Here is a 13,527-nt window from a genome sequence, read left to right as displayed (position 1 = left end):
AAATTGATAGCAGTTACCCTGAAATTCGGAGGACCAACACTGCCTTGCCATACTGAGACATATTCAGCAAGAAATCGTAACAGTCGTTGCATGAGCCATTTGGTACCTGGTTTGTAAATGACAAAAAAAAAGTGAAAGTTGATAATATTTTCCTTGAACCTGTAGAGATCTCTCTTCTCCTGTCAGTTGGCTTCCTAAGCTGAAATGTGTCAGGAACTTGGAGTCTGTTACTACACAATATGCATTTGTATTGTTATTTAAAATCCTGTTCTAACTTCTTATCTTAGGACTCTCAGCTGTTCTTTTTTGGAGTTACAAGGACAGAATTCAGAGAAAGTCACTAGGGAACGGTAGGAAACAGAAGCTGAATATCCTCATTGGTATATAAGTCTATTTATTGCCAACCTAGAGCAAACTACCCCACTGGTGCTGGTTAATAAGCCCTTGTGGAATATCTACCTTGATGCTAACGGTGCATACCTCTTTATGAGACACTTTGCAGCTTACAATGGAAGAAGACCATGGACATCTTTTTTCACAGAAGAAAAAGTGAAAAGAGTTTCTGGGGAGAAGTCACCTAATCATGAAATAACATCTGTGGTGCTGCTTTCATTTAATAGGATAAACGCTTTTCTTTTACAGAGGAATTCAAGGGCTCCACCGTGGTCGAATTGATGAAGAAGGAAGGCACCACCCTGGGTCTGACAGTGTCTGGAGGAATTGACAAGGATGGCAAGCCACGGGTGTCCAACCTGCGGCAGGGAGGAATCGCTGCTAGGTAACTGCCTCTGTGGGGAAATGGGAAAGAGACGTGGGGTATAATTAATTCAAAAATTAAAGCTCTATCAGAAAAGGTCACTAATAAATAAATGACAGTTGCCATCTGCCAGGCAGCACGTCCCCCCCAGAAGCTCAGCAGGGCACGGTTCAGAAGCTGCTCCCCAGGCCTGCCAGTGGCTTTTCTGGCCTACGCTGAAGTCACTAGGGAGATTTCTTATGTCATCTAAGGGGCAGCCAGCCTCTGATAAGATTTTAATTTTAACAGATATATGGATCTAGACCTAAATGTGCCATCAAACAGCAGACGGGCTGCAGTGGGGATGAGACACAGAGATCATCTCAAAGTGAAGTAGATGACCCATGTTATGTATCCAGGGACATGTCCACAGAGGGTCAGGGCTGGCTAAGAAGAGTGAGAGGCCCAAAGTCCCATTTCCAAGGAAAAATTTTGCTTTTCTGATTTTCTGCTTGTGACACTGCCCTTTCCACCAAGATAAAGAGATGGTTTCCAAAGGACAGAAGGCTTGGAGGGGAAGTTCTCACTTTGCCCTTCTTCCCAGGAACTGCAAATTATTCTCACATTGCAAAGGCAGAACGTCCTAGATACTGGGCAGGGGTGGACTTGCTTTAGAGATACATTCTAAATTTACCTCAACAAGAGGAGATGGAATATTGAGCTTTATTAAAAGTGAGGTCAGGCTGGGTGTGGTGGTGCATGCCTGTAATCACAGGGACTTGGGTGGCTGAGGATGGAGAACCGTGAGTTCAAAGCCAGCCTCAGCAAAAGCAAGGTGCTAAGCAATTCAGTGAGACCCTGTCTCTAAATAAAATACAAAATAGGGCTGAAGATGTGGCTCAGTGGTCAAGTGCCCTTGAGTTTAATCCCTGATACAACCCCCCCCCCCCAGAAAAGAAAGTGAGATCAGGGACTGGGGATGTGGCTCAAGCGGTAACCACTCGCCTGGCATGCGTGGGGCATTGGGTTCGATCCTCAGCACCACATAAAATAAAATAAAGATGTTGTGTCTACCGAAAACTGAAAAAGAAATATTTAAAAAATTCTCTCTCCCTCTCCCTTCTCTCTCTCTTAAAAAAAAAAAAAAAAATGAGATCAGGAGTTCTTAAATCCTAGGCACTAATGTTCTTGTCCACGTAATTCCAAGTTTAGAGTTCTTGTCTTATAAAGTATCATCTGAAATAGTGACTACTTTTGATAATCAACCCACATATCCAGTTTATAAGCTTAATCTAGCTGATTGCTCCCTGATGCAAAAGTATTACTCATAGGAGAGGCTGACAGGAATATGAGCACCTTAACCCTTCTCCTTCAGACTTCGAGAGACTTTCTTTGGCCCTGGATAAAATCCCAGTGACGATATTGTAACCCATGACATGTCCAAAAGGCAGGCAGCAAAAATGAGAGGGACTAAAAAGAAAAAGATCTGAAGTATCTGGGATCTGGATCCATTCCCAGAGAATCAGCCCCTTAAGGGCTGAGCAACTCAATAAATACATAAAAATTATTTTGTTTTATGGTGCTTTTAAAAATAAAAAGGTTAAGGGAAAATCATAAATAATGGCATACTCAGAGCAGAATTTCTAAAATGTGACAGCTGAGAAAACAGAACCCGGGGCTGGGGATGTGGCTCAAGCGGTAGCGCACTCGCCTGGCATGCGTGCGACCCGGGTTCGATCCTCAGCACCACATACAAACAAAGATACTGTGTCCACCGATAACTAAAAAAAAGAAGAAAAGAAAACAGAAAACAGAACCCACTGACACTGTGCTACACCCCTGCCCTCAGGAGCCAGTCACCTGAGCAGCAGGGACTTCACTGTGTTGCCATCTAAGCCTGCTTATTCGTGAGTGGAAAGTGAAAAATAGATCCAGACTGGCCTGTGGAGAGGATGGGCCCACTGAATTAACACTGTCTATTTTGCAGAAGTGACCAGCTAGATGTGGGTGACTACATCAAAGCTGTGAATGGGATCAACCTGGCCAAATTCCGCCACGACGAGATCATCAGCTTGCTGAAGAACGTTGGAGAGAGAGTGGTTCTTGAAGTGGAGTATGAGCTTCCACCAGTCTGTGAGTAATCACAATCTGGGGCAGCGTAGGGGTACCACATCACTTTCTAAAGCACCTGGCTTCTGTTGTTCCATTTTGCCACCAGTGTCTCATTACAGCAAGGTCAAAGCAAAATGTCTTGATATTTTTTAAGTATTTGATTTGAGAAACATAGCCTCACTCAGAAAAAAATAAAAAGAGAATAAGTAACAATGAAATTACCTAGGGCCTATGTTCTATTAAGGTGATGCGATCTGTATACAACACTTATGTATGTAAAGTTATATATATAAGTATATGTGTGTGTGTGTGTGTGTGTGTGTGTGTGTGTGTGTGTGTATATATATATATATATAAATTTTCTGTGCATTAAATACTAAGTTTTGCACTCAGATTTAGGGAAATCATGTTCAGCATGTTTTATATTGACTCTTGTATAGATATGTTTATGTCTGAAACATAAACATAATTTCAGATCACATTATTATCAAATAATAATAATGGTAATAACAAGAGCAGCTAACACATTTTGAACACTTATTAAATGTTGAAATCATAAGAAAGTTGACTTGCATTGATTTACATAATCCTCACCAGAAGCAGGTCAGCCCAGGTGAACTTTAATTTATCAAATGGCTGGGTTCAAATCCCAGCTTCCTCTTTTACTAACTACTTACTTTTGAGAAAATTACTTAAACTTTCTATGTCTCTGTTTTCAAATCCTTAAAATGGAGATAATATTAACTTCTACTCATAAGTTAAGAGGAATAACTAAGTTAATATTTATAAAACACTTAGAACAGTGCTTGGCACTATAAAAGTCTTTCAACACTGCATGGTAGTCCTTATTATTGCTCTTTTGCTCACCTTACAGAAGCTTAAGTTAAGTATCTTTCCCAAATTAGTAGTCCTGGCTGCAAAGTTCATATTTGAGCACAAGCTGCCCAATTTCAAAGCCTACATGCTTATTCACATGAGACATACCTTGTGCTATGTGTCATTGCTTCCTTGCATTTAAACTGTACTATTCTAGAACCACCTCTCCAATTATTAGCTATTCACAGGATGCTATCCTAGGAATCTCTATGCTCTTACCTATTGGTGAGAATACAGATCAATTATGAAGGGTTGGTAATAATTCATTTTCAGTAGTGATTTATATTCCAACCACTGCTACATTCTGGGAGCTTGGGGTACATCCGTGGAATTGCCATCATAGCAGGGGAAGACAGATAATAAAACAAAAACATAACAAATAAGTAAATTACAGAGTAGGGTCATGGATGCTATGAAATCAGAGCAAAAGAGTGAGTAGGGGTGATGGGATTGGGGAGGGATTACAATTTTAAATCAAGTGGTCAAGGAGCAGCCACTGAGAAGATAACATTTGTTCATAACATGAAGGAAAGGGGTGGAGTGGCCATATTAATTTCTGGAGGAAGAGAGCTACAGAAAAAAGGACCAGCCAGTGCCAAGACCAAAAGGCAGCAATATGCCTGGGTTATTCTACAAACATTAAGAAAGGCAGTATGGGTGGAGCAGAACCCTCAGGAAGAGGATTAAGAAATGAGGTCAGAAATGTAAGGTGGAAGGTGTCCTCATAGGATACTGGAAGGACCTTCAGTTTTGCTCTGAATGATGCAGAAAGCCACTGTATGGTTTGAACAGAGAAAAGCATGATCTGACTTATGTTTTTGAAGGCTCTTTCAGGCTGCTGTGTCGAGAACAGACTTCAGGGTGAGGATAGAAGCTGGAGTTATTGCACTGGTTCAGGGGAAAGAGAGTAAATGGAGGTAGTGAGAATCAGATTCTAAATCAATCTTGAAGATAGAACCAACAGGATTTCCTAATGACTTTAGATGAGTCGTTCAGAAATGAAGGAGTCAAGGATAACCCCAAGGTTTTGAGTCTGAGCAACTGGAAGGATGGAGTTGCCATTTAACAGGGTGGGGAAGAATGTGGGAAGAGCTGACCAGGGGGAGATCAGGAGATCATTGTTTGATATTTGAGATGTCTATTTTATATGCACAAGGAAATGTCCAGAAAAGAGCTTCAGGTAAAATACTTGGAAGTAAGATCTGGACTAGAAATGTGAATTGAGCATGTTGGGAGTTGAGATGATGTATGAAGCTTGGGGACCAGATTAGAGCACTAAGGGAATATGTGCATAGCCAGTCACAAGTACCTATTCTTAACATAAAATGTAGCATGGAAAATCTAGTACTCATTTTGTAACAAAATCAATTTAAGTTTATGTTAAATAAAACAAAACAAAAAAAAACTCACTACATTTTTTCATTTTTAGCAAGAGTAAGACAGTAAAATAGAGTGTTAAGAGTAAGGACTGGTTTGCTGGTTAGATGTCTGCCTTGTCCATTTCTAGCTTTGTAAATTCTGGATGTGTGTTTTAAGTTCTTCAAGCCTTAGGCTTCCCACCTGTTACATGGCTATGATTGTTGTAGGATGTTTGTTAAGGAGCACAGGCTACCATCACATAATCATTATTTAGACCATTATCAGATACTTGGTAAGTAATTAATATTAACCATCATCATCTTTGTTATGATTCTTTTGCTGAAGATACTGTAGTTTTATTACAATATTATAGTTATGCATAGTAGTGGGGCTTATTTTGACAAAATCATACATGCATGGAATTCAATTTACTCCATTTTAGTCCCCATGACCCTCCTTTTCTTCCCCTCCCCTACCCATTCCCCCTCTATGTGTTCTTGGAATGTTAGAACAGTCAGTGTGCTTTGAAATCACCATCTCACACCATCGCTGAGGAGTTAAAAGAACTAGAGTCAAAGCTACTTGAATATGCATTTGCATCCCACTGAGTATATAAATATTAATCAAGCATGACCTCTTTCTAAAGGAGCTGTCCGTGTAGCTTTCAGGTTATGACCTATAATAAAGATTTCCCAGTATTGGGGGGTGATTCAGAGCTGGGGATTTGGGGAAAGTCTTAAAGGAAACAGGGCAAGCCAAGTGGAAAGAGGAACAGCATTCCATGCAGAGGGTCCAGCAAGGGGATGAGACAGTATAGCCCAGTGCACAGGTTAAGCCCAAACAGATTGGAGTTGTTAGAGCACAAAGGGAATAGCAGAGAGGCCATGGGTAGGAATGAGACCAAAGAAGAGCCAAACAAGGAGGACCTTTTACACCATTATGGTGAATGTGGGGTGCAATCAAGTGGGCAAAGAGGAGTCATTAAAGGCTTCATCAGATTGGGATTTTTAGGTTCATCATTTTGGAGGCCAAATGGAATATAGATCAGGAGCTATAAGCCTGAGGGCTGCTTCAGTTTTCCGAAAGAGAGGCGATATCCTAAATCAATACTGCATTGGTAGAGTTAAAGAGAAAAGGATGGATATCAGAAATGTTTTGAAATAAAAGCCTTTCATAACCCAGTGATTATACCTGCTTTGTCTTCCTCACATAAGAAAGCTGATGGGGGAAAAAAAAGATATTTTTAAACACAGAAGTGTGAATTTTCATGCTAGAAATCAGATAGAAGAGATCTATTCTCCAAGGATGATCTGGGGTTTTTTTATTATGTTTGGAGAAATTAATAAGATCTTTGAGTTCAGAGAGGTTGGAAGGATTAGCAAGCCTCCACTCCACTTAGCCCAGATTGCCAGAGCAAAACAGACCACCACAGCTGAGGCCCTGGAGGAGAACTGACACTGAGAGATAAGCCGCCCAAGGCCAAAGCCACAGCCAGTAACTTTCTCCACATCACAGCAATCTGAGGTTCAGCCAACCCCAGGGCTTAGAAAGAGCTGGAGGAAGGATGTGTGCTTCCATGATCTGATAAAGGAAAGATTGAAGTTTGACTTTGGGCAAGCCACTTATCTTTTCTGAGATTCAGTTTCTTTACAAAAATGAAATGATTGGGCTACATGAGCTTTACATTTCTTTTTCACTTTAAAATATATGATGCTTTGAAACTGTATTTAGGAAGAACATGACTCAACTGTATCTTAGGCATTTATGCATTAAAAGTCAGACCAGAGCTGGACACAGTGGAGCACGCCTGTAATTCCCTGGCTCTGGAGCCTGAGGCAGGAGGATCACAAGTTCAAAGCATCAACAAAAGTGAGGCGCTAAGCAACTCAGTGAGACCTGTCTCTAAATAAAATAAAAAATAGGGCTGGGGATGTGGCTCAGTGGTCAAGTGCCCCTGAGTTCAATCCCCATAAACCCCCACCAAAAAAAAAAAAAAAAAAAACATCAGAGCAGAGTAGTGCCTTCAAAATTTGTGTCACATACCACCTGCAGAACTTTGAAATGTTAAATAATTCTCATCCATTTTCAGTTAACACCTAGAATTCTTTATTATAAGCTTAAATGGTTGGAAAGAGTATAATTTTTAGCAAGTTGTTTTTTTTAAATTGTTTTCATTTAAACCGTGGAGCTGCAGATTTACTTATTCAATAAAAATGCCTATCACACAATCTGGTTGGCAGAGGCTGTCCTTATGGTTAAACCATTGACTGATTCAGACTAGCTTTCTATGGAAAGGAGTCTTTTCTTAACTTAGATAAAGGTGTTAAAACATGTCACTGGATAGGCTTTTTCTCAATTCTAACACAAATGGAAAACAGATAGATGGTGGTGGTGGTGGTGATAGAGAACAGGAATGGGGTGTAATTCAAGGTTTCCTACATGAGATTTATTCTGGGATTAAGTATAAGAGAGCATCACTTCTCAGGGAAGCTCCTCCTGTGGCAGAGAGGGGAAAAAGGACAAGCCTGGCCACCAGAGCACATGTAAGAACCATGGGCAAGTGTAGCATAAAGAAGTGGCAAAGTACACAACTCCTATGCTCTTGGTGAGGTGGGGAGGCAGGTTGGAATGATCTAATCTACTATAGTAAAAGAACTGTGTAGAAGCACATGCATGTTCACATCTAGAACAAGAGATGCCAATACAACTAAAATAAGTAAGGAGTAGTTTTACATTTTGAAATTAGTTTTTACCTAGCCCTTTGATTCTTTTGGTAAGCCCTTAATTGGATCTTTGAATACATATACACACATGCAAAGTAATGAGTAAAAAATTAGAGTGACCAATATAGGATATCTGGTCCTAGGCATAAAACCATATCACCAAGAGCCTGTCATGCAAACAAAAATTATAAAGATCAGATCTGTTTCATTAATTAACATCAATGAAGTCAGCATTTAGATTAACAATTGTAACTGATAGACAGCAATAAGTGTAGATAATCCCCAAAGTCTTTATAGTGACTTAAGATTTGATTTTAAGACTTTGTGGTCAGCAAGATTTAATTAGAGCAATGTTAAAATTCCATTACTTTGCATTCCCAGAACAGACATCCAGTCAACAAGGACAGGTGGTCCAGAATTAGGATTTGGTTGAACATAATTGAAAGATGATTTAATGATTAAATAAAATAATATTTGCAAGCAGTTTTGCAGAGGTCTGGGGACAGTGGAGATGCTATCGGGTATTTTTCCCATATCCTTTGCTTTTCTCACTTATCAGCTGAACAGAAAACATCATGTTCCTTAACCAATTTCTTCAAGTAGCTTGTTAGGTCATAGAAATAGAAAAAAAAACATTTGGTTTGAACCCAATTTTGTTTTTCATTTAATTAAAACTATACCTCAACTCTTTTCAGTTGTTTGCACTGTTCCTAGTTGATTGGAATAAACTGTAATTCCCCTGGTAGCAAGAATATGACATTTAATTAAATCAGCAGTATACCAAAACATTTGTTCAGCTGCAGGTTTATGTTGTTTTTCAGCAGATCCAAGTTATTTTTGCACTTTATGTCCTAGCCTGTTAAATGTGCAGTTTTGTAAATTTAAATGTGTACTTTTCATAAACATTTCAACAGTATTCCTTTGAGGGTTAAGATTTTCTGATAATTAAAAATAATTGTAAGTAATGCTTAATTAAAACCACTAGCTCTTCCTATAAATGGCAAGGAAAGTATATTTTAAAGATGCCTTTCAATTCTGTCTATATGTAGATGTTCTTTGACTTATGGTGAGTTTATATCCCAATAAAATCATTGCTAAGATGAAAATATTATGAGGGGAAACTACTTTTAACTTACCTATCCTGCCAAATTGTATCACTTAGCCTATCCAATCTCTGACATACTGAGAACACTGACATTAGCCTCCATTGGGCAAAATTGTAAGTCACAAAGCCTATTGTATATAAAGTGATGAAGACCTCACATATTTTATTGAATACTGCACTGAATGTGAAAAGCAGAGTGACAGTCTGGATATACCTTCACCCCTGTCATTCAGGTTGAGAAACTATGAGTGAGGTCATCATAAGTCAAGGACTATCTATTGTTGATAGTTTTTTTTTTTTTTTTTTTTTTTTTTGTAAAAAGTAAACCCTTTAGGATCTAGTAACAATGTAAAAAAAATGTGTTATTTACAAAGAATATGGCATTAGATATCATTGTACAGATTTTTTTTAAGTCTAAAACCATCCATTTCTATATATATCACAGGATTTTCTGTCTCCATGCATAAATGTTCATAATGAAAAAAAAATTAATTCGTGCAGTTTTGTTTTCTAAATGAAGCAATAGTGCAATATACAACCAGAACTACTAGTTTCCTAAAAGTAGTCTTACAGGATGTCTTAGCTACTGTGCCTTCACATAACTTGTACCCTCACGCAGATGTCTAACATGATCTCAGCTTGGCAGTGCAATTTCACTTTGTGAAATGAGAGCAACCAGCAGGCAAACAACATAGGCATGGAGACATCAAGTAAAATTAAGTAGATCTTTTTTGTGTTAGTAGTAATATTTTGAATGTACTTAGCATTGTTTTGTTCTCCACGTTTCACTTGGGTTGCTAGTATCTTCATTTAATAATTCTTTACATATCAGAACACCTATTTGTATCATGTACATATATTGATAGCAGTCTGAGAGTAATACTTTTTTTTCTGGAACCAGCTACAAAAATAAAAATAAATGTTGTCCTGATTGGCTAGCAACCTAGGTAAAAAAAAGATAAAATGTGTGTGTTAATGATTCTAAGACATCTCTACTTTTGTCTTAGCAACAAATTTAAATTAGCTTAAAAATAACTGAAGAAAATATTTCATTAATTTTGCAAAAATCATTGTTTTTACATTTCACAAAGGGAAAACAGTTCTACTTGTTGGAGATTGTCTCATTCTGTAGAGTTCAAACAATGTAACTGTTATTCTGTGTAGAAATCTTCTACACAGGAAGGGAAGGAGCTATGATTTTGGTTCCTTTTGGATAAATAACTCTTTTATGGTATTTGCATGTCATTATAATTATTTTTTTCTAACATTTTTTGGAATTGTTGATTTTTATTACACAAAACAAAAATATTTGCAAGAGGAATCTATAATATTTTATGCCACATTGAAACATTTAGAAGCATTATTATATTTTAAAACTTATACTTCCCTCTCTTTCCTATATGCAGCTGTACAAGGATCAAGTGTTATTTTCCGAACAGTGGAGGTCACGTTACATAAAGAAGGCAACACCTTTGGTTTTGTAATTCGAGGTATGTGACGATTAGAACCATCAGAAATTCTTGGAGAATTAGGCATGATAGATTGGGAGTTTACAGGACCATCATCCCCCAAAAACTGATGTTTTCATTGTATTAAGTTACGTTTTAATATTTGAACCCACTGTTCTTTAAATAAATAAAACGATGGTAACTGAAGTGAAGTTCAAATGATCAACATTATTTTAGTCCACTAATACAGGACAAACAGCCAGTGTTTGTAAACCTTGTCATATACAGTCATGCTACTGATCTGTCACTTTTCAACACATCTTTTTCCTTTCCCTTTTCTATATCACTGAATCAAAAATGTTGATGAGTTGGCTTGACTTGATTTAATACATAAGGATTAACCAACTTCGTCTAAATTAATTTCTCTTGAAATACATTTTGTTATTGTAGCTTTCTAAAAATGGATTTAAGATGATCTAATCCCTTGAGTACCTGTGTGCATCAGCTCAACTCATCTTATTATGGGATAGCATTGATAATAAAGATTTCAATTGACTCCAACTTTTCTATAAAATTATTAATTCTAAGCTGTGATTCTGATTTTTATTATTCTGTTTTTCTCAATAGTAATTTCATCCCTATAATACTATGTCTCTATTAACAGCTCTCAATTCCTCATGTGACAATGAGGTTCAATAGGGAACTATATAAGCATCAGGAATTTGTTAACATACATTTCTTGATTTTTTTTGTTGCTACCTATGACATTCTGTACTTCACCAGAGGGAAAAAATTATAAAAATTATTGAATTAACATTTAGCATCTTAATAAATATATATGCATCAAAGATTAAAGGAGGTATGTTGGCTTGCATAGACTTGTCGTAAGTGCTGAGCTTTAAACGTTAGGTCTCACTATGGACCAGTCAAGTAGCAAATCAATCAAGCAAATATTTTCAAAGGATGTATCGATGTCAGCATAGATATCAGTACAATGGAGTCATAAGACAAGATCTCTTTCTATAGGAAATAACAGTCCAGTGAATTTAAGACACAAACTGACAAAGTATCCACATGTGTCATCTGTTTTTGCAATGTAAGTGTGGAAGGGAAGTGTTCTTGAATCACAAGCATACAAACCTTATTATTGAAAGGATACAGCAAAAATTACTGGTGTTGCAAGTGTACATCACTAGTTATCAGGTGGCTAATAGCAAATCAAATTGCTAACAAAAAAAGCCAAACCAATAGCAATTTATCATTAAGAAATAAGAAGAGAAACAACTGAATTCTACAACCACCTCAAGAAAACAAATGATGTAATATTACCAGAATATTCCTTTTACACTTTTCAGGAATTTTAAATATCTGTGTATACGCACAGGAGTTTTATAATATGAGCCTACAATACTGGCTGGCTTGTGCATAGTGGCACTCAATAAATGAATGAATAATTAAATATTGCCTAGATGTGTGTGAACATCAGACTGCTTGGCATTAATCTGATTTTAGTGATAATAAACAAGTTTAGTTGATGAGTACCACATTTTTTAGGCTTTAATAACTTTGTTAATAATACATTGGTAAAACAAAAGTTCATAGAATTTTGTTTAATTTCTCAATGTGAATCAAAGAAAGACTTATACTTTTGGATCCTTTTGAGATCCATCTCTAGAAGGTTTTTCCAGCTCAACAGATGGCCACTATCCATCCCTTAAGAATCACTGGTTAATCAGATTGAAAAGAATACAGCCAGGCATGGTGGCACACATCTGTAATCCCAGAAGCTCAGGAGGCTGAGGCAGGAGAATCATGAATTAAAGCCAGCCTTAGCAAAAGCGAGGTGCTAAGCAACTCAGTGAGACCCTGTCTCTAAATAAAATACAAAATAGGATTGGCATTGGGCTCAATTGTCAAGTGCCCCTGAGTTCAATCCCCAATACAAAAAAAAAAAAATGTATGGTGGGTAAATATTAGCATGACTCTTAAGACATTTTGGCATAGATGGGATGTGAGCTACTCTGAGATCAAGGGAGATTTCCAGGAAAATCAGGAAGTGGAGCTGATAGCACAGAAGGAGTCTATCTGTTTAGTGCTGGAGAATTACTTCATAACCTGATGGAATAGAACTTTGGATTTTAAAATAAGCTTTTAGATGGTGAACAGACTTATTTTTTTAATAACATAAGTGACAGATTCTAAAAATTTGACCCTCTGAACAATAGAACTTGTACCCATTGGAAAAAAAAAAAGTGATGCTCTGGCCTGAACATAGGAGATTTCAATTTCCATTCGTTAAACACATTCCATAAGAAACAAGTGAGACCTTTGAGGCCATTGTTATATGTGAGAAGGCAAATTTTGCATGTTTTCTTCCCTACATCAATAAATATTTTGCAGTTTCTCAGCTGGCATTTTGTAAATGAGCTTTTCTTAATGGCAACAATGAACATATTATTATTATTATTATTATTATTATTATTATTATTATTATTATTATTTAGGGGGTACCAGGGTACCTGAACTCAGGATTACTTGACCACTGAGCCACATCCCTAGCCCTGTTTTGTATTTTATTAGAGACAGGGTCTCACTAAGTTTCTTGTCACCCTGATAAATTGCTGAGGCTGGCTTTGAACTCACAATCCTCCTGCCTCCGCCTCCCAAGCTTCAGCGATGAATATATTTTAAAGCTGTATTCCTTTTCTTTGCTAGGGGGAGCCCATGATGATAGGAATAAATCTCGCCCAGTTGTGATAACATGTGTTCGTCCTGGAGGGCCTGCTGACAGGTAAACTTCATCTTTCTGTGTTATTGTCCAAAACAGATTAAATAGAGTTAGAGACTTTGGCATAGAATTTGATTTATAGAATTTGGAGAGAATAGAAAAGATCTCTTAGACATCTTTCATAGCAAAGATAGATATTACATAAATATGTTAGAATGTGAAAACTAAAAGAGTTTGAAATAATAATGTTTGTCTCTAGATTCGGCATTTAGCATACTTTTTTCCTGGCAAGTAACTTGGTTCTGAGCTCAATTTTCTCCACTGTAGGTGTTGACAATCATATCCGTCTTTTGGGTCTGTTAACTTATCAAAGGTCTGAGATGCACGGTTCCTTCAGGGGGGCTTTCATATAGGAGGGACTTATGATAGGCATCTGGCCC

The 13,527-nt window shown here is 37.4% G+C and overlaps 1 protein-coding gene across 5 annotated transcripts in view; it reads left to right on the top strand.

The window, feature by feature from the left end:
* The window catches only part of Grip1 (glutamate receptor interacting protein 1), a 629,888-nt gene that overhangs the window by 489,967 nt on the left and 126,394 nt on the right, over positions 1 to 13,527 (top strand). For all 5 annotated transcript variants that reach the window (XM_076854834.1, XM_076854836.1, XM_076854835.1 and 2 more), the window contains 4 exons: positions 643 to 778; positions 2,724 to 2,869; positions 10,318 to 10,401; positions 13,075 to 13,150. In XM_076854834.1, the coding sequence (XP_076710949.1) occupies positions 643 to 778; positions 2,724 to 2,869; positions 10,318 to 10,401; positions 13,075 to 13,150 (442 nt within the window). The remainder of the gene's footprint in view (positions 1 to 642; positions 779 to 2,723; positions 2,870 to 10,317; positions 10,402 to 13,074; positions 13,151 to 13,527) is intronic.

Source organism: Callospermophilus lateralis, chromosome 4, assembly GCF_048772815.1.
Source record: "Callospermophilus lateralis isolate mCalLat2 chromosome 4, mCalLat2.hap1, whole genome shotgun sequence".
Classification (NCBI taxonomy): Eukaryota; Metazoa; Chordata; class Mammalia; order Rodentia; family Sciuridae; genus Callospermophilus; species Callospermophilus lateralis.
This window is presented reverse-complemented; position numbering and strand designations above follow the sequence as displayed.